Source organism: Debaryomyces fabryi (assembly GCF_001447935.2).
Source record: "Debaryomyces fabryi strain CBS 789 chromosome Unknown contig00010, whole genome shotgun sequence".
Lineage (NCBI taxonomy): Eukaryota > Fungi > Ascomycota > Pichiomycetes > Serinales > Debaryomycetaceae > Debaryomyces > Debaryomyces fabryi.
This window is the reverse complement of record NW_015385436.1, coordinates 123241-144093: the sequence shown is the minus strand read 5'-3', so window position 1 is coordinate 144093 and position 20853 is coordinate 123241. Positions and strand designations below refer to the sequence as shown.

Sequence of the window (20853 nt, the reverse complement as noted above, 5' to 3'; positions counted from 1 at the left end):
AATTCTCTCATCCATCTTATCAAATTTCTCATCCATCTTATCAAATTTCTCATCCATCTTATCAAATTTCTCTTCTATCCGATTGAAACGTGATTGAAGAAATATCATCATTTGGTTCAATCTCTCATTTCCTAGACCCTCTTCTATTTCTCTTTCTTGTGCTCTCTGATCCAGAGCATACTTAAGACAACCATCAACCTCTTTCATCGTTAAATATATCGATCTTTATTGGTCTTCTGAATTTGTGATAATTGCACATTTCAGTTATTAATACCCTTTGATATGCTAGGACGCAATTTATTAATCAAATATGTAACTTCATGCATGAATCTAATGCAAGGATAGAGACACCAATTTATTACCTAAATAATATATTCTTTTTCTAGCTGATCAAATATAGAAATCATCTGATGAAGGGGAACTTGTATAGTTTTCCATAGCCGAGTCAAGGTGATTGACTATTTCTTGACTCATTGATTCGTATTCAAATTCTTTGAAATGATTCAAATAATCAGGGTCTTGTTTTACATGAATAATTCCAGGTGAGTTTCCCAAACTACTTTCGCTTGTCTGATGTCTTTTCAAATCCTCTGTAGCATACTTTTCTTCTTCGCTTATATGACTGGACTTTCTTTTTCTATCATCCACTTCGGGAGTTCTCATTGCAGTGATTTCTTTGATTCCAACATCTTCATGGGTATTCCCAGTTATATTTGGAAGAGTATTGAGAAGGTAGATTTCATTATTGAGCCAGCTTTCCCTTATTTGTCTTACCATTATTAAGCCCCTATGCCTGATTCCCGCACTTGCACTCCTAATATCACTGACAACAACACCTATTTTATCTGAATTGATCTTATCCTTTTCCTCATTAGCTAGCTTGGATAAAATTGCGGCCTGGACTTGGTTTTCCCTCCCCTTTCCAAAAAACAACCTATCGTATATAGCCAAATAGTATATTTCATTCAAAATTCTTAACGTAATGGGGTATTTGAATTCCAAAACACTTGTACGTAATTTCAAAGCTTGTATATCGAAAGATGGATTGCGCAAGATGTTTATAAGCACATTAATCCTACTATCTTTGTCCAAATGATCTGGCTCTATGTGATTCACTTTCGCTGGCCACCAGGGAGGTTTGGAAGTGTTATAAAATTTGTAAGGATAAAGAGCCTGTTTTTTTGGCTCTGCAACTTTAATCCACTCTTTGGCAATTGTTTTGCAAACAGCCTGGCTCAATGAGCTCATTAAGTCATAGTACTGGTCAAATAATTGTAGTGTCGATTTCTTTGAGATTTCCAATAAATAGCATTCCTTTAAAACAGGTTTAATCTCACAGATGTTTTCTTCGTACCTTTCATTTCCATCAACAATAATTGAACGCAAATGGCTTATCTTCTCCCGCTCGAAGTTAGAAGAATTAAATATTTGGAATTTCGAATGTAAATCGATATTTTTTGTAATTAAAACATAGCTAGTTCCATATTGCGAATTTATCTCTTCAAGAGACTTGATAATTTTACTGACACTCATACGTGATTTTGTAATAGTAATTTAGTTAATATACATCACTAAATACAAGTATTGCAGAAAACATTCATATTTATGTAGTTACTGATATCTGGTTTCAAATTTGTCCAAGATCTTGCAGTTTTTGATTTGTTGCAAAATCGGTATCAATTTAGTGGAGTGTTTCAATTTTGTTGCAACGCGCTATTATTAGTATGACTATTGAAAAAATTCTACACATGAAATTACTATTGTGACAGATGAATCGTACATTTTTATTTAGTCGTAATATAGCCTCTATGGTCAACATATAAAGAACTATTTATAATTAATGAAACAAATATTAAACATTTTCGATATGATCAAAAGAAAGTTTAGATTTTGGTTCGGCGATGGCAATCAATTCAGGTGGTTCATCACCAAAAACCTTGCAAACCTCTTCCAAAGTATATCCTGATGTTTCAGGGAAAAAGAAGAATACAAGAATCAACTCTACTGCAAGAATACAACAGTAAACGATATAGTATTTCCATTCAATAGCATCCATAGCAATTGGATTGACAAACCCATTGTAGATCAATACTATATTATTAGTTATTTGCATAATATTAATACCTTTTGCTCTTTGATTATATGGTAAAATTTCGGTCAAATACAAGTAAGGCAAACCATTAGCACCAATATTATAGGCCAAGTAGTAGAAAAATATCATAGCAAGTACACCATTGCCGAGCGATTTTTGTTCAAAATTACGTTGTTGGTTGATAGCAGACAATATAGTCCAGATAACATAACTGACAAGCATGAAAGAAATAGATGTTAAAAATAAAGTTCTTCTTTTAAATCTATTAACAAAAGCCGCAACAGTCATGGCAGTTACCATATTATAAACCATTAATCCACCATTAATCTCTAATTGTTCGGTTTCACCAGTGATCCCGATAGAATTTAAAACCTTACTTAAATAATACGACACCAAACCATTACCTGAAAGTTGCATAATTGTTGGAACAAATATACAGATGAATAAACGTTTACGGTTGGCAGCTGTCTTGAAGAAATCGGTATAGCGGGTGTGGGCAGAAATCTTTTCCATTTCAAGGGCAGCACGGATTTCTTGGACTTCAAACTTGACTAATGCAACAGAGTCAGCATCTTGCGCATTCCCAACGTGGTGCTTCATTAAGATAGCTTCAGCTTGTTCAATTTTACCCTTATTAATTAAGTATCTTGGAGATTCTGGAACCATCCAGAATAATGCAAGTTGTACAACAGCTAAAGCACCTTGAAGATACGAAGGGATTCTCCAACAATATTCATTCTCGATGAGTCTTGTTCCGTAGGTGACCCATGCGGCAATAACCGCTCCAAGGTACCAACAAGTATTGTAGAATGTTGTTGCAACATGTCTATGCGTTGGGTATGCAATTTCCGAAATTAAAGAAGGTGATGAAATCACAGCAGTACAACTACCAAAACCAATAATAATTCTGGAAATTAAAAAAAAAGCGTAGTTGGTAGAAGCTCCCTGTAATATAGCTCCCACAATGGTTAAAGTTTGGCCGATTACGATACCTAATCTCCTTCCAAATTTATCACTAATGTATGGGCCAACCCAAATTGTCAAAAGACTACCAAAAATAGTACCGTTGGACAAGGCACCTAAAACATGACCTGTTGGTTCTCCCATATATGTTTGCCAGTATGATAATGACTGCAACCCGTTCAACATAGATCCATCATATCCATTGTTGGTTGATGTTAAAGAAATCAAAAAAATACAAAAATTAAGATATCTTAAGTGAGGAACCTTGTACCATGGAGTGTCGTTGTATTTAATAATACCTCTTGCTACTGCATCGTCATCTTGTTCCCATTGCTCATCGATGGATACAGCTTCTACTGTTTGTTCTGTCTTTGTTTGGTCTCCCATATTACGTTAATTATCTATTGATACTTACGGAAATAAATTGATCAATCGTATTTTTATCAAATTTTTCGTGTCTATTTATATGTATTCAGCTAAACATGCATAATCGAATGCTAGCATACATGCTTAGTACCATCTCCTCTTACAATATCTTATTCATCATTCATGCCATCTTGGGCGTGGTGCCATTTCCCCCCTCTCTACGATATAATGCTAAATACCTTTAATAATCCTGTTGACCGGTTTCGGAACTTCTTCCCAATTCGTCAGCTACCCCAGATGTGAACGTAAATTACAATAGTGCCTCCACAAAATTCTAAAAAATATCTGGCATAATAACCACTCCAAGAATTTTCCGGTACAGGAACGATATTATTTTATGTAACCGTGATGCTAATAAACAATAAAGTTATATCGTAGAATATGATATTTTATTGTTATATAGCTATCGTAAGTAAGTTGGGCAGAAGAAAGGTCTTAAAACAAACTAATGAAGTCAAGTCGAGTTGACTCAACATTTAATCTCGTATTTGTAGATGCAATTAAGGTAATACTTTCAGCTAATTCATGGTAAATTTTGTTACAACCTTGTTGTATATATCATCATTTATTATGTGGTAATATTAAGTTGAGATCTCTGGTGGAAATCAAGAAATCAATATATGTATATCTGTTTTCCACGGGGATTGGAACTTGAATAAGGAATTGAGGCTCCCTTTGCATTCACTTGTGAGAGATAGAGCGTAAATACAAGATATTTCAATACCGAAAATGGAACAAAATGGCGACTGAAGCTTGTAAAGTATATACCCCCTGAAACAAGACTAGTCTTCAAGGTTATTTGAGTTTAGAGGATATAACATACATTGCATTTCTTTACTGCTGCCTCCTTGCATCTATATATTCGAAGAGGGTCTATTAGTAAATGTTGAAGATTTTTGCCAAGGTTGGTACAAATGCTACTATTAAATGTAGAAATATATTCAAGCATATTGTCACATCGATACCTTAGTAGTTTGAACGATTGTCCTTTAGCACAGCGGATTTGAAATACTGATTGAATCTAATTTCATAATACGCAAAAATCATAATACGCAAATATCAGCTATTCCTCTTGCATGTAGAATTAATACCATGGAACTACGATGTATTGGAAATCTTGGTATTATACACCTATAATTTCTTAAAGCCCACCTGATGAGTGGTAATATTAACATTTACTCTTTTTCTTGATCATATAGATACGGTATTTATATACCATACGTCGATAGCATCTTCACAAAAAAATCTAGAATTCAAAAATTTTCGAATTAAGCTTTACAACATAAACCATTAACCTTCCTTAATTCAATCATTAAATTGATTTTTGAATTTTATAATTTTTTCCTACGAATCATAAAGGCTTTGAACATATACATAGCAAATCTATTAGCCATCCTTCAGGTTTATATCCCCCCGCAGATCTACATGTTATTATTTTCGAGCATACAAATTTTAACTTTCGATATTTTTCGGATAGATTTCCTAATGATGGTATGTAATCCAGTATATTTTGCCATGTATACTATTTTTAACCTGATCGACTTAGAATATTAAGCCGAACTCCAAACTTAAACTCCAATCTCGATAATCGCGGGGAAAGTAGATTTAAGATACATTCAACAGTAATTGTTCCCAAAATGGATGTATAACCTTAAATTTGGCATCCCCCGGCTTATTTACTCCAGTTAGAAATTACAGCTAGCTCACATATTGTATAATAAGAATGTTATCAAGAAATGGGTAACAATCATTGGGAGAATAGAATCGCCTACTTAAAAACCATAAAAACCACCTTTTTTTTAGTTGCAATTACTTAGTAGATTAAAATTCAAAATAAAAAATGGGATTCTTAAAAGTCAAAGGAACGAAAATTGTTGATGAGAACGAAGAGCTAGTAGTTCTCAAAGGTGCAGCTACTGGTGGCCACCTTAATATGGAGAACTTCATTACTGGTTATCCTGGGCATGAAACCGAACATAAAAAGGTTATAGAAGATACAATTGGTAAGGAGAAATGTGATTTTTTCTTTGATAAATTCTATGAATACTTCTGGACTGAAGATGATGCTAAGTTTTTCAAACAATTGGGATTGAATTGTTTGAGAATTCCCTTCAATTACAGACATTTTCTTGATGATGAAGGGGACTTGTTTGATGTGAAGAGCATAGGATTCAAAAGACTAGATGCAATAATTGATACATGCTCCAAACATGGCATCTATACAATTTTAGACTTGCACTCAACTCCTGGAGGCCAAAACCAGGACTGGCATAGTGATTCAGGAATCCATAAATCTCTTTTCTGGGAGTTTAAAATTTTTCAAGATGCTATAGTCAATCTTTGGATCAAAATTGCAACCTATTATCAACATCATGAATATGTTGCAGGGTATAATTTCTTAAATGAACCTGCAGTCTCAGATCACAGCAAGTTGGTCAAATACTACGAAAGATTGGAAAGAGAAGTAAGAAAAGTTGATCTGAACCATATTTTATTTCTCGATGGTAATACCTATGCCATGGATTTCCGTCAATTCCCCAAGGAGGTTCTACCAAATACGGTATATGCTATTCACGATTATTCTCTCTTTGGTTTCCCTTCAAACGACGAGGATTTATACAAAGGAAATAAGGAACAAAAAGAAAAGCTCAAAAGTCAATTTGAACGTAAAATTGAGTATATGAGAGATCGTAATGTCCCTGTTTGGAATGGAGAGTTCGGTCCAGTATATGCGTCTGATTTTAGAGGAGACAAAAATCCTGACTCGATTAATTCAGCACGCTATCAAGTTCTAAAGGATCAACTAGAAGTATATAAAACTGGAGATCCTTCAGGGGATAATTCTCCCATTAGTTGGTCTATCTGGTTGTATAAGGATATTGGGTTTCAGGGTATGACATATGTATCCCCAGACTCAAAGTGGTACAAACTTTTTGGGAAGTGGCTCGCAAAGAAGAAAGATTTAGGTCTTGATAGATGGGGAAATGATATTGATCCAAAGAATGCCAAGTTATATACTGACTTAGAAAACCATATATTGTCCAATATTCCTGAAAAACACCATAAGGCACTTTACCCGCATCATTGGACAATAAGAGACTATCTTGCCAGAGTTACCAATGAAATGTTGTTTAGTCAATATGCGCAACACGAATATGCAGATCACTTTAAAGATTTAAATTTCGATGAATTAGATGAATTAGCAGCTTGTTTTAAATTCGAAAACGTTCAAAAAAGAGAAGAATTGAACAGCATTTTAAGTGACTATTAAATTTTAATTTTCTTTGTTTAGCTATTCATTATCATGAATTTATAATTTTAAGTAGAGACCTGTATCGGAGCGTTTTATCTCAGGTAAATATATTTCTTCATGTTGAAGGTATCCATTGTCTATTTACTAAAATAATTATCTCTATTTATATTTTTATGAAGCGGAAATCCTCATGATCTATCTAATTAAATATATGGAAACGATTTCTATACTACATCGATATGCTCAGTAGTTACTTTGGGGATGTGTGCCTTTGGGATTGCAACCATTTGTGGGTTGTCGCCAAAAACTTGGCAAACTTCTTCTAATGTGTATCCAGAGGTTTCTGGCAAAAACAAGTAAACAACAACTATTTCAAATACTATAACACAACAATATACAATGTAGTACTTCCAAGAAATTGCATCCATAGCAACTGGGTTTACAAAACCATTGTATATCAAAATGATGTTATAAAAAAACATCATGAGATTGATACCTTTAGCTCTTTGATTATAAGGTAAAATTTCTGTTAAGTACAAGTAAGGTAATCCATTTGCTCCCATGTTGTATCCTAAGTAATAGAAAAATATCATAGCAAGAACTCCTTTACCTAAGGAAGCTTCTTTAAAGTCACGCTGTTCGTTAATCGCTGATAATACTGTCCAGATAACATATGTCAACAACATCAAAATTGTTGAAGTCATGAACAATGTTCTTCTTCTAAATCTATTAACGAAAAAAGAAACAGCGACGGCTGTAGCCCAGTTGTAAATCATCAAACACCCGTTAATCTTTAACTGTTCTTTTTCATCGCTAATACCAATTGAGTTCAACACCTTACTTAAATAAAAGGAAACTAGACCATTACCAGAAAGCTGCATTAAAATAGCAATGAAAATACAAATGAAAAGACGCTTGCGGTTGGCTGGAGTTCTCAAAAAGTCAATGTAGCTTGTGTTTGCGGATATTTTCTCCATTTCTAAAGCAGCCTGAATCTCTTCTACCTCAAACTTGACGAGTCCAATATCTCCAGGATCTTGAGAATTTCCTATGTGGTTTTTCATCAAAACTTCCTGTGCCTTATCAACTTTTCCTTTGCTTATGTAGTATCTAGGTGATTCTGGAACCATCCAAAATAATGAAATTTGAATGAGTGCTATGGCTCCTTGCAAATACGAAGGAATTCTCCAAGAATAGTTACTGGCAATAGTGCTAGTTCCAAATGTAACCCAGGCAGCAATAGCTGCGCCAACATAATAGTTTGTGTTATAGAAAGTTGTGGTGACGTGTCTATGAGTGGGATAAGAAATCTCGGATATGAGTGACGGAGACGAGACCATTGTAAGTATAGATCCAAAACCCAAGATTACTCTCGATACTAAAAAGAATGCATAATTGGTCGAAACACCTTGAAGAACTGAACCAATGATAATAATAATTTGACCAGAAATAATAGCAATTCTCCTTCCAAATTTGTCTGCAACATAGGGCGCTATTGTATTCCCTATAATAAAACCAAAAATTGTTCCGTTCGTTAATGCACCTAACGTTGTACCAGTGGGGTTTCCCAAGTAGTCTCTCCAATATGCTAATGATTGCAAGCCATTCAACATAGAACTGTCATACCCTAACGTGGCAGATGACAACGAAATTAATAGTACGCAGAAATTAAGTTGGCGTAAGTGTGGAACTTTATACCATGGTATGTCGTTATAACTAACACCATCTTTATTACTTCCTGTCACAGAGTAAATATCCTTTTCTGAATTCTCTTCTGTGGTGAGCTGTTCAGCGGCTGTATTTTTAATATCAATACTCATAGTCTTTTGGAATGCTTCTCAAATTATTCTTCGTTTATTTTTGGGTGCAAATCTATTATTTATATAGTAGATCATAATAATTCGGATATCCTATGTATTTAAAGTTGGTGCATTTGCTCCTCTACTTTGTCAATTTGTGCCCCACCATGGATTAACTTCAAGACTGTCGAATTATAAACTTCTCGGAAACCATCCCTATTTTGGAAAACCTCGCGCGCTTGTAATTAATCCATCAACGCATTAGGTTAGGAGTGATGAATCAGGCCGGCATCAAACAACTCTCGGCCACAAAAATTGAAAATGTTTCGTATTATATTGCATTTTCATTTTCACTCATTTATTTTCGGAACTTAAGAAAGAAAAAAATTCGTGTTAATATCTCAAGCAATTAAAAGAATAGAAGTAAAAAAAATATAATTGCAAGGTAAAAAGAAATCGAGTATTTTTTTGAAGATTCTATTCAAAATCAAGAAAATATATTCAGTCTATAATCTCCTGATGCGTCTAGTGAATGTAGAATGAACGCGCTAGTGACACCAGGCAGATCTATACAAAGGAAACCCCATCTTTTGCACGCCAGCGTGTATACAAAATAGTTATATTTCGGAAATGGGCACAGGAAAAAATATAGTGCAAAATTGAAATGGCCAAGCGTATTGCATTGTTTAAAAATCCGGAGAGCATACAGCAAGTTTTAGTAAGTGAATACGAAAGTTCTTCCACAATTGGAAGTGGATCCAGGATTTGAATCTGCGCCATAACGTGGAAAAACTCATGATATTTACAATGAAAACAACAGTAACCTACCCAACATTATGGAAGATATGTAATATAGTTTTTTAAACGAGACCTCTAAGTAGTACCTTCTTCATTTTTAAAATAAGCCGTTTTATGAATTTTATAAGTAGCCATTTTGCAGAATAATATCTTTAAGTAAATTGCAACCAAGAAAGATCTAATTAAAATGAATAGAGCATAAAAGCTCGACCTTGTGAATCTAAGCTATGTCTTCTATTATAATATAACTCATGAACTTCTCAACAACTTTCAAACAGAAACCTTTATTTTTTGTTGCAAATCTCATATTATACATTTACAGCCCCTTTGTGGATAACCGGTTCGTACATAGTAAGATTTGAAAGTTAATATCTAGAAGTTTCCTTATCATGTTATGAAGAATCATACTTGATACGTGTTTTGAATATCGCTTACCTTTTTAATCTAACAAACTATTTTGATCATATTCGATACCATCTTATAAAATGAAACTTGCTTTCATTTTGCTTTAAGTTAGACTTGCATTAGATAATCTTAGAAACCTTTATATTCTAATGACAAAATCCATGGTTTTTTCAGTCTAACAAGCCTATGTAGAAGAAAATTCGAATATTGACCATGAAGTGCGAAAAATATATCAAGGAGAAACCAGGTTCCGTTCTTCTTTTCTCAATAACGAAATAGTTCCTTCCTAAACTATTTATAAAACATGAAGGTGAATCGGTTAGAGACTTCAGTTAAATGGGGAAACATAACATTAAATCAAGACATTTAATTCATACATTATCCCCACATTATATTGTAACTATAAAATCATGGAAAATATCTTCATTCAACGTTCGAAATCGCAGCACTTGACATAAAAGCTTATTGTTTCACAAACATCATAGCCTTCTACTTGTTAACTTTAAACTCAGTAAACTTGTCACTATGACTGAGCTAGATATTGAACAATTGATTCAAGATTTAACACTATCCGAAAAAATCTCCTTTTTAGCTGGAGTGGATTTTTGGCACACTACCAAGACCATATATGGTGGTTCATACGCCTTTATCTCCCTTGCTTATTGCTCTTACTACGGTTCGTAAACAATATACAATAAAGTCTTACGTTTGCAATAACAAAACGAGTTTTAAATTTATTAGAATTGAAATAGAGAGTGAAAAGTCTAAGCATTTTCTATGTACTTAACTTCGGGCTTTGGCTGTGCCGATGAAAGATGCGTCAAGATTTGGCCTGGGTCATCTCCAAAAACTTTAGCTACTTCTTCCAAAGTATAGCCTGAAGTTTCAACAAATGTAAAGAAAACAGTAATAACTTCAACTGCTAGAATACAGCAATAGACAATATAGTATTTCCATTCAATAGAATCCATGGCAATAGGATTAACAAAACCATTAAAAATAATAATAATATTTTGACTCACCGTGAAAATATTCAAGCCCTTTGCTCTATGACTATAGGGCATGATTTCGGTTATATACAAGAATGGTAAGCCGTTAGCACCAATATCATAAGCCAAGTAATAGAAAAAAATCATGGCAATAACCCCATTGCCTAACGACTTCTGTTCAAACCCTCTTTGTTGGTTAACAGCTGATAGTATTGTCCAAATCACATAAAAGACTAACATCAACAGAGTACAAGTCATGAACATTGTTCTTCTTTTAAATTTACCGGCGACTGCAGCAACTACCGAAGAGATAACAAGATTGTAAATCATTAAACAACCATTAATTTCTAATTGTTCATGTGGATCCGTAATTCCAATAGAATTCAAAACCTTATTAAGGTAATACGAAACCAATCCATTACCAGATAATTGCATAATGACTGCAACAAAAACTGTCAAAAATAATCTCTTTCTAAATGCTGGAATGATAATAAAATCAGAATATTTGGAATTATTTGATAATTTTTCTAACTCAAGCGTTGCTTGAATTTCTTGAATTTCGAAACTAATCAACATATTTGCTCTTTCGTGTGATTCGCCACCTGTGTGGGCCTTTCTCAAGACCTTTTCAGCATCAGCGACTCTATCTTTATCGATTAAGTAACGAGGAGATTCAGGGACCATCCAAAAGAAGATAAGTTGAAGGAGTGGGAGTGCAGCTTGCAAATAAGATGGAATTCTCCAACTATAATCATTTTCTATGTTCAAAGTTCCATATGTGACCCAAGCAGCAATTATTGAACCCAAGTACCAACAAACATTATAAAATGTAGTAGCTGTAGCTCTATGTGTTGGATATGCTAATTCAGAGATTAATGAAGGACTGGAAACGGTTGCAACACCAACTCCGAAACCAAGAATGATTCGGGAACCTAAGAAGAATCCATAATTCGTTGAAATACCTTGTAAAATAGATCCAATAATAGTAATAGATTGACCAAAAAAGATGCAACGCCATCTGCCGAACTTGTCAGCCAACCAAGATGCACACACAAAGGATAGTACAATTCCAAAAACATTACCGTTGGACAACGCACCTAAATGACTCCCTTGCGGATTACCCATCTTATCAGGCCAATACAGAACTGATTGCAACCCGTTTAACATAGAACCATCATAGCCATTATTAGTAGAAGTAAGGGTTATCAAAAATATACAAAAATTCAACTGTACCAAGTAGTTTACCTTCCACCATGGTCGTTCCTCATACAAATAGTCATCGATTGATCCCTCTTTAGGAAGTATTTGTTTTTGTTCTTCTATCTTCTCGGATAGCTTCGAAGTTTCTACTTTTAAGACTCCAAATTCCTTGTCTTCTGTCTTCATTATTTTCGTTGAAATACTCTATCGAAACTTCTTGCCCTCTTTTTTGATTGGCTGCTAAAAAGATATTATCAACTTAGAATTATATTACTAGAATTAAAGCTGTACCCAATATTAATGCAACTATAGAGAAATTTCCTACAGAACAATTATTTAAGTTGCAATCGTCTCTTTTACTTAATATTTATATATCCTTTTCCTCCACATTTGCAAATTATCATGATTTGCAACTTCTTCCTAATAACACAGACGGATTTATGAGTTGTTGTTCCTTTCACGGATAAACTTCCCAACAGGTCATTTACCCCAAAAATAAACCTAAATTATACCTGGGAAGATTGCATGGCGGTGTTAAGTGCGAAACAATATAGATTACTAGCAATAAAATATCGACCGGTCAATATTCTCAAAACGTCCCTGATTTTTCCAGCTTGTTTTAGATTCGAGAACAATGAGATACGACAAGATTAAATTGGTACCTCGAGTACTATTATCTGTATCTCTACTTAGCCAACAATTGCTATGACTTACTAATTGATATTTTAACCATGAGTTCAATTATATCGCAGATTTAGGCTTGTACATCTTTCTCCTCAATTATAACAACCAACGGTCAACATTTTAGTTGTCGAATAATCTAACGATTTTTCTTGGATAGTACATCTATCCTGAAACTTCTACATTCGTTTTTATTCTTTGTAAAAAGGGGTATCATCGATTGGCCATGGTAGTTAGAGAGCTCAGCCAAGATGTCGTTTTTCAAAAGTTGATATAAACAAAATCACTATGTTGAAGGAACATTGAACAATTAAAGTATATTCGTACATGATGCCTATTGGAGAATACTATGTAACAAGGACCGCCTCCGAACACAACATGCAATCCCTATCAGAATTTGCTTCGAAATTAACGTGAACATAGGTTTATATCTCGGAAATCATTCCCAATGCGGAATTAGGCCACTAGTCACTGCACAATTGAATAATAACCAACATAATAATGGGAACGGAATACAAAATATTTCATGTTTCCATAAAATAGTTCCGTAGCCGGAATATGATACATTCCACTTGAGGAGTTGTTAGAATTTTACTTGCCAAGAACTTTGTAGTTAAAGTTCGCTTGTATATTTCACTTGAAGCTAAAGCTTGCACATCTATAATATCGTCTTCGGTACCTTCTACAATAGTGGTTACCGAGTTGATAGAAGGGTTATTAGTTAATCCCTAAGAAAAGCTCAAGTAAAAAAGTGCTTTTTTAGTGATCATTTTACTATAGTGAATGGTTTGAGTGTGAGATATTGCATATGTTGAAAAAAAAAAGAATATCGCAAATAATTTAGCATGGAATAGTAAGCTTCTTGTGTCTCATTTGTCGTCAGGAATGAAAGCTATGACCTTAATCGAGGCTACACAGTTTTCTCTTAAACGGTGAGACAGTAGTTCGAATATACCGAATTATCAAGTAGATATCTTGGATATGCTCTGTGACTCATTCGAGTATACTATTGCTGCTGGCTACCGTTTAATTCTAAATTGTCACCAAAGACTTGAAATAAGTGTTGTTACAAGTTCTAAGGAGCCATTGTCCAGAGTTAATTTTCGCAGCCTACTATCAAAACGTAGTGCGCGTTTATTTCTACCCTCTTTTTCAAACTATAGGCCTTTGAGTCACGACAACCCCCACCAAGAGAAGAAACGAAAAACACATTTCCGCAAAAGATATAAGGGGTTATTTCCAACAGTTAAAAAGTTGGAATTCACAATGCAATCAGGTACTACTGTTATTAATATATTATGGGATCGAATAAACAACTACCAACCTTGAAATGGGGGATTATAGGAACCGGGTTGATTAGCACTTGGTTTGTAAGAGATATTTTGCTCAATAGAGAGGACGCTAAAGGAATTCATGAAATTCATGCAATTGGTTCTTCTAATGAATTGAAAGGGAACGATTTTGTTAACAAATTTGACAAATTACAAAGGAACAGACCATTTATTGGATCATATGATGAAGTTTATGCAAGACAGGACGTTGACATCATTTATATTGGCTTGCCGCATGTATTTCATAAGGAACAAGCTTTGAAGGCCATTGATCAGGGAAAGCATGTCCTAGTAGAAAAACCAGCTACTATTAATGCTAAAGACTTTGAAGTGCTAATCAAAGCAGCTAAATCTAAGAATGTGTTCTTGATGGAAGGTGTCTGGGTAAGATTTAAGCCCATTATATTGGAACTACAACACTTGATTATGAAAGAAAAAATAATTGGTGATGTGTATAGAATGTTTGCGGATTTTGGAATTGATAAAAAGTTGGACAACTTATCCGATAATTCCAGATTGAAAAATGCTAATCTTGGTGCTGGTTCTCTTTTAGATATTGGAATTTATCCTTTGACGTACGCAAGATTATTTCTTGATGAAAGATTAGGTGATAATCACAAGAAATTTGACGTTGTTGGATTACAAACCCTCAGGAATAACATAGACAGCATGTCGAGTGCAGTGCTCAAATATGAAGATGGCAAGCAAGCAATTATTACATCAACTATGTATAACAATTCGCAGGAGAATTTTGTCAAGATCGATGGTGAACTTGGATCGATCGAAATAGGCGGAATTGGTGGATCAATGCCTACGAAATATAAAATCACCTTCAAGAATAAAGAATCCAAACCAATTGAAAAGGAATTTCCATCTCAGGGTGACTATGGATTAGGATTTCAGTACGAGGCAGATGCTATCGCAGAGGATATTTCACAAGGGAAAATCCAAAATGATCTTCTTCCCTTGGATGAGAGTTTATTGATTCTCAGGACTTTAGACGAAATCAGAAGACAAGGGGGCCTTATTTATCCTCAAGAAACTTAAATAGTTACATTACAGAGATAATAGTTAATAAAAGTTAGTTTGGACTAATACATACGAATATTTAGTTTTCATTTGCTCAATATATGTCTAATTAATTTTTCCTCTGCCTTTCAGTTGTATCGATATCCATAATCCAAGTTTCTTGGTATTCGGACTACAATTAATAAATGAGCACTTGCCCCAGTTTTTCCGAAATGGTGTTTTCTAAATTAAGAAGTATAGCCGATCTGTCAATTTCTTGTTTGAGGAAGGCAACCGAGAAAGTGGGGGATTATAGCTGAATAGGAAACGGAACCTTAACGGAGCCTCAGAGTAAAAAATTATCCCCACAATAGATCTTGTAGCACGATTATATACATACGTATTCAATTACTGAATGCCCCCCGCAAGATAACCAACAACTTTTATTAATTAAATTGCAATATAAATTGATAACTCTTCCACTGGTTTAATGAAAAAATTATTGTATTATAAAGAAAAAGTACAACATGACAAAAGACAGAGACACAACTACAGAGTTAGATATTGAACAATTGATTCAAGAACTAACATTATCGGAAAAGATCTCCCTTCTAGCGGGAAATGACTTCTGGCACACGGTGCCCGTGAAAAGATTAGGCATACCTTCAATTAGAACCTCAGATGGTCCAAATGGGATTAGGGGCACCAAATTTTTCAATGGTGTTCCATCTAATTCATTCCCTTGTGGGACAGCTATGGCGTCTACATTTAATAAGGAGCTATTGGAAGAAGCCGGTGAACTAATGGGAAAGGAAGCTAGAATGAAAGGAACTCATGTCGTTTTAGGTCCGACGTGTAATATTGTTCGTTCTCCATTAGGAGGAAGAGGTTTTGAATCGTATTCTGAAGATCCTTTGTTATCTGGTCATGCTGCTTCGCATGTTATTCAAGGTATTCAAAACAAGGAAAAGATTCTTGCTTGTATTAAACATTACGTATGTAACGACTTGGAAGATGAGCGAAAGTCTGTAGACACCATTATAACAGAAAGAGCATTGAGAGAAATATACTTGAAACCATTCCAAATTGCTCTTCGTGACTCAAACCCAAAATCAATGATGACTGCCTACAATAAGGTCAATGGTATTCATGTTTCGCAATCAAAGAAATTGTTGCAAGATATTTTAAGGAAGGAGTGGGGCTACGAAGGTACTGTTATGTCAGATTGGTTTGGTACCTATTCAATTAAAGAGTCTTTGGATGCGGGCCTTAATTTGGAAATGCCTGGTCCTACGAGATTTCGTGAAGATATTCCTACTTCCCATAAAGTATACTCTAATGAGATTCACATTGATGTGATTGATGAAAATGTCCGTTATATCTTAAAAATGGTAAACGAAGCTATAAAAAGTGGAATTCCAGAAAACGCACCAGAAGTTGCAAATGAAAGTCAGGAAGCTTCTGCTTTTATAAGAAAAATTGGGGGTGAATCAATAGTATTGTTGAAGAATGAATCTAATATTTTACCGTTATCTAACCAATCATCCAAGGGTAACGAGAAATTTGCCATTATTGGTCCAAATGCAAAAACTTCTCAAGATTCAGGAGGTGGCTCTGCTTCTTTAAATGCTCGTTACAAAACAACCCCATACGAAGGAATCAAAGAAAAGTTGGAAGAAGCCGGAAACTCTGTTTCATTAGAATATGAGCTTGGTGCTTCTTTAGATAAAACCTTACCAGACATTGGTCATCTCTTGAAGACTGAATCAGGAGAATCCGGGTTGACTGCCACCTTTTATGAAGAAGACCCAAGTGTAAAGTCTAGAAAACCGTTCGAAAAAATGCATATGGACAGTTCTAAGGTCTTCTTGGCTGACTTTAAGAGTGACAAATTAAAACCAGGTCAGCTTTTATTTTACATCGATTTTGAAGGTACCTTCTCACCAGAAGAAACAGGTACATATGAGTTCGGCTGTTCGTGTTTAGGTACTGCCCAACTTTTTATTAATAATAAGTTAGTGGTTGATAATAAGACCAAACAAAAAGCTGGTAACGCATTCTTCTTGGGTATGGGTACAGACGAAGTGGTTTCCGAAATTGAATTAAAGAAGGGAAATGATTATAAAGTTAGAGTTGAATTTGGAACTTGTCCAACCTCATCTGTTAGTGGACAATTCTTGGAAACTGGCGGTGTTTATTTTGGAGCCCGTTTGAAGACTACCCCAGAAGAGAAGATCTCAAGAGCTGTAGAATTGGCTAAAAAAGTTGATAAAGTGATCTTATGCATTGGGTTAACTAAAGACTGGGAAACTGAGGGCTTTGATCGTCCAAACATGGATATTCCTGGCTATTCTGAACAATTGATTAAAGCTGTTTCCGAAGCTAATCCTAATGTTATTGTTGTGAACCAGTCTGGTACTCCGGTCACTATTGCACCATGGATCAACAAGGTCTCAGCATTGGTGCAGGCTTGGTACGGCGGTATCGAATTGGGTAATTCAATCGCCGATGTCTTATTTGGGGATGTCAATCCTTCGGGTAAATTGTCTATGACCTTCCCAGAGAGATTAGAAGACACTCCATCATTTGTTAATTTTGCATCTACTAACGGTCGTGTATTGTACGGAGAAGATGTTTTCGTTGGTTACAGATACTACGAGAAGGTTAAGCGTAATGTGTTATATCCTTTTGGCTACGGATTATCCTATACTTCATTTGACTTTAAAGATTTGAAGGTCTCTGCTACCGAAGACTTACTTACTTCATCAGTTACAATTACCAACACAGGCAAGGTTGAAGGTTCAGAAACAGTTCAATTGTATATCAAACCAGAAAACCCAAGCATAATAAGGCCTATTAAGGAATTGAAGGAATTCGGAAAGGTCCATTTAGCCCCAGGCGAGTCCAAGACAGTTAAATTGAATGTTTCAATAAAAGAAGCCACATCGTTCTGGGACACTTACAAAGATAAATGGTGTTCTGAAAAAGGGGACTACACGGTCCAAGTTGGAAACAGTTCCGACAATATCTTACTTGAGGAAAGGTTCACTACTGAAAAAACGTTTTATTGGTTAGGATTATAGTTTATTTATGTGTCTATGCTGTATACAGTAATTTCTTATAGTAGCTCAATCTAATGCTATATGGTTCCATAAAAATTTTATAGTTTTGTGTCACTGCAAATTTCGCTACTTGATTCGGTTATTTTGTAAACATCATTGAATAACACTCTTGTGAACCCACTAACGTTTATATATATTATATTCTTAATCTTTGACAAAACTAATTACAATAACCATTTATCGCTATAATATTGCCTTTGAAATTGCTTTCATAATTTAAAAAATAGATTGCAATATATTTGGCTAGCTCTTCACCCTCACACAGATACGAAAGCTGCACAAGAGTACAGCTTATATTAATCAACAATAAAAAAAACCAAAGCTAGAGACTATTCAAATTAGCCTGTATGGGTGGAGATAATTCATTTAATGAGGTTGACTTCAATTCATCCCTTGACAGTTTTAATGGTGAATTCCTAAGCTACAATGACGATTTGAAATTAGATTTGCAAGAATTGCTTGACGAGGATTCTGTTATACCTATTTCACAGGAAACTTCTATAGATGAGCTAAGGGATAAATCAGAATACAGTGATCCATGCAAGCTAAATGTTACCAGTCCAATGAAAAAAAATAATCACTTAATAATGAATACAGCTAACAAAGGAAATCATAAACTATCCTTGGATTCACCAAATCTCTTCCTTAAACCTGAAGCAAATGATACAAATATAGTGGCCAATGAATTATTTCAAGTTACAAATAACTTACGAACAGGAAAGCAACATCATCAGTCGGATATTTTTGGCTTAGATGACGAGAATGACGATCTCTTTTGTGGAAAAAGATTAAATAATGATAAGATAGATAAATTAGTAAACGAATTGGGATTAAGAAATAAAGGAGACGAAATAGATTTTGAATTAGATGATCAAGTAAGAACAGGCATTTTTAAGGGACGATTCAAAAAGCACCATCATGATGTGGATGAAAATAAAGACGATATAGACTTGCTACTTACAGATTACTTGGCTAATGGAAAGAAGGCCATGAACGATGACAAAGAAAATTTAACCCCTTATCCTGACCCGTTGAAAACTATTAGAAGCAAAGATACCAACTCTATTAAAAAATCCAATAAAGTGTTCTTCAAAGCCCCCAGGAGGTCTGGATATAATAAATCGTCAATACCAGTATTGAAGCCATTATCTAATGTTACAAACATCGAATTAAAGAAGCCTGCAAATGATTTCATGGTTAGGAAAGACAGTTCAGTCTCACCTAGAAGAATATGTACTCCAAGTCATACGGATGAAATTGTACCATTCAAGCCTTCCCTCAAATACCAAAAGTCACCACTTAATATTTACCTCGTTGATTCGCTGACGGGCCTCATTAACGATGCAACCCAATTTGGAACAGAACTTAATGCTTCCAACTGTGAAGGATTTCCATTACCGGAACACATAAACGAAATAGTACAAATTCCAACCAATGAAGAATCACAGAGGCCGGCATCCAAGAAACAGAAACAAAAAATGGCAATCATAAAAGCATTCCAGAATAAGTATTATTCTACAGACGCCCAAATTTCCAATAACTCTCAAAAACGTCCAGGTTTCTACAACAAAGAAGAATATGAAAACTACAAACACAAATTGACTTCACAAAATACATTAGGCGTACAAGTCGTCAATCAAGCCACACTCTCCCAAACCGAACCAGCTGATTCACCTAATGATAAAACCAATACCTCCAATAATAAAAAGTCCCCAAAAAGGCAAAAGGTGAGATGGGCAGAAAAGTTAGAATGGTGATTACTGTGAAACTTATAGATAACGATTTTCTTCTTCTCTTATGTATTAATATTTTAGTTGTATTATATTGCAGAAAACCGTAGGACTAAGAAATCAAAATAAAAGTCACGTGTTTGTGTTCTCGATTTACACCAACGAAGCTACACGTCTAGAAGAAATGAACAAGTATTATTACTATTGATAGTATTTTCGACATTAATAATATACTTATCTTCATATTTTCGATAATCTTAACTCAAGTGCAAAAATGTCTACATTCTTTGATGAAATGAAAAAGTCCTTTGCGGATGTTCCTGTTACTGACGGTAAGATTGATACTGCCAGCTTTTTAGAAGCATCTGAATCTTTAGTCAAATTATTTGACTTGTTAGGTTCATCAGCTTTCCAGGTTGTTCAGAAGGATATGACTGGTAATATTACTAAAATCCGTACTAAATTATTGGCTGACCCAGCTGGTTCTGGTACTTTGCAAGATTTAGTTTTGTCTGAAGCCAACACTAAGACCAAAACTGCTACTCAAGGTTTATTATGGTTATCCCGTGGTTTACAGTTCACCAGTCAAGCCATGAGAGAGACTATTGACAATCCTTCTAAGGAATTAACTGTCACTTTCACAGATGCCTACTCCAAAACTTTGTCACAATATCACGGTATGTTGGTCAAGCCAATCTTCAAGTTAGCAATGAAAGCTTGTCCATACAGAAAAGCCTTCTTTGAAAAGCTTGGTGCAGATCAAACCAAGGTCGAAGAACAATTAAAGGCTTGGTTGAAAGCTTTGGAAGATATTGTCAAAATTATTCTCGACTTCTTTGTTTCTGGTAACTACGGTAAAGGCTTGTAAAACTGGTTAGACAATATATATGCAACTTTTAGATTTAACATTAATACAGATAAATTCATCTAATTTGTCGTTTTCCTGTAGCCTCTGTTCATTGATAGAAATATACTCGTTAAATTTTGCACACGAATCTAAGCGAGAAAAAATCTAAACATCTTATCCGATTCTTCTCAAAATATTAAACATTAGAG

General features: G+C 34.7%; 9 protein-coding genes across 9 annotated transcripts; 5 read left to right on the top strand and 4 right to left on the bottom strand.

Moving 5' to 3' along the window:
- Window positions 1-390: 390 nt before the first annotated feature.
- AC631_00903 (uncharacterized protein) lies at window positions 391-1533 on the bottom strand (the record flags this gene model as incomplete). The annotated part of the gene is made up of 1 exon (XM_015609733.1): window positions 391-1533. One exon carries the CDS (start codon window positions 1531-1533, stop codon window positions 391-393), a length of 1143 nt encoding a protein of 380 aa, XP_015469520.1.
- A 319-nt stretch (window positions 1534-1852) lies between these two features.
- AC631_00902 (sugar porter family MFS transporter) lies at window positions 1853-3442 on the bottom strand (the record flags this gene model as incomplete). Its single annotated transcript, XM_015609732.1, has 1 exon — window positions 1853-3442. One exon carries the CDS (start codon window positions 3440-3442, stop codon window positions 1853-1855), a length of 1590 nt encoding a protein of 529 aa, XP_015469519.1.
- A 1879-nt stretch (window positions 3443-5321) lies between these two features.
- AC631_00901 (glycoside hydrolase family 5 protein) lies at window positions 5322-6752 on the top strand (the record flags this gene model as incomplete). The annotated part of the gene is made up of 1 exon (XM_015609731.1): window positions 5322-6752. The coding sequence occupies one exon, from the start codon at window positions 5322-5324 to the stop codon at window positions 6750-6752; it is 1431 nt and encodes a 476-aa protein (XP_015469518.1).
- A 206-nt stretch (window positions 6753-6958) lies between these two features.
- On the bottom strand, window positions 6959-8554 carry AC631_00900 (uncharacterized protein; the record flags this gene model as incomplete). Its single annotated transcript, XM_015609730.1, has 1 exon — window positions 6959-8554. The coding sequence occupies one exon, from the start codon at window positions 8552-8554 to the stop codon at window positions 6959-6961; it is 1596 nt and encodes a 531-aa protein (XP_015469517.1).
- A 1946-nt stretch (window positions 8555-10500) lies between these two features.
- On the bottom strand, window positions 10501-12111 carry AC631_00899 (uncharacterized protein; the record flags this gene model as incomplete). Its single annotated transcript, XM_015609729.1, has 1 exon — window positions 10501-12111. One exon carries the CDS (start codon window positions 12109-12111, stop codon window positions 10501-10503), a length of 1611 nt encoding a protein of 536 aa, XP_015469516.1.
- Window positions 12112-13904: 1793 nt separating this feature from the next.
- AC631_00898 (Gfo/Idh/MocA family protein) lies at window positions 13905-14984 on the top strand (the record flags this gene model as incomplete). Its single annotated transcript, XM_015609728.1, has 1 exon — window positions 13905-14984. The coding sequence occupies one exon, from the start codon at window positions 13905-13907 to the stop codon at window positions 14982-14984; it is 1080 nt and encodes a 359-aa protein (XP_015469515.1).
- A 488-nt stretch (window positions 14985-15472) lies between these two features.
- On the top strand, window positions 15473-18028 carry AC631_00897 (beta-glucosidase; the record flags this gene model as incomplete). The annotated part of the gene is made up of 1 exon (XM_015609727.1): window positions 15473-18028. The coding sequence occupies one exon, from the start codon at window positions 15473-15475 to the stop codon at window positions 18026-18028; it is 2556 nt and encodes an 851-aa protein (XP_015469514.1).
- A 386-nt stretch (window positions 18029-18414) lies between these two features.
- On the top strand, window positions 18415-19824 carry AC631_00896 (uncharacterized protein; the record flags this gene model as incomplete). The annotated part of the gene is made up of 1 exon (XM_015609726.1): window positions 18415-19824. One exon carries the CDS (start codon window positions 18415-18417, stop codon window positions 19822-19824), a length of 1410 nt encoding a protein of 469 aa, XP_015469513.1.
- A 247-nt stretch (window positions 19825-20071) lies between these two features.
- HET1 (Het1p) lies at window positions 20072-20665 on the top strand (the record flags this gene model as incomplete). The annotated part of the gene is made up of 1 exon (XM_015609725.1): window positions 20072-20665. One exon carries the CDS (start codon window positions 20072-20074, stop codon window positions 20663-20665), a length of 594 nt encoding a protein of 197 aa, XP_015469512.1.
- Window positions 20666-20853: the final 188 nt, after the last annotated feature.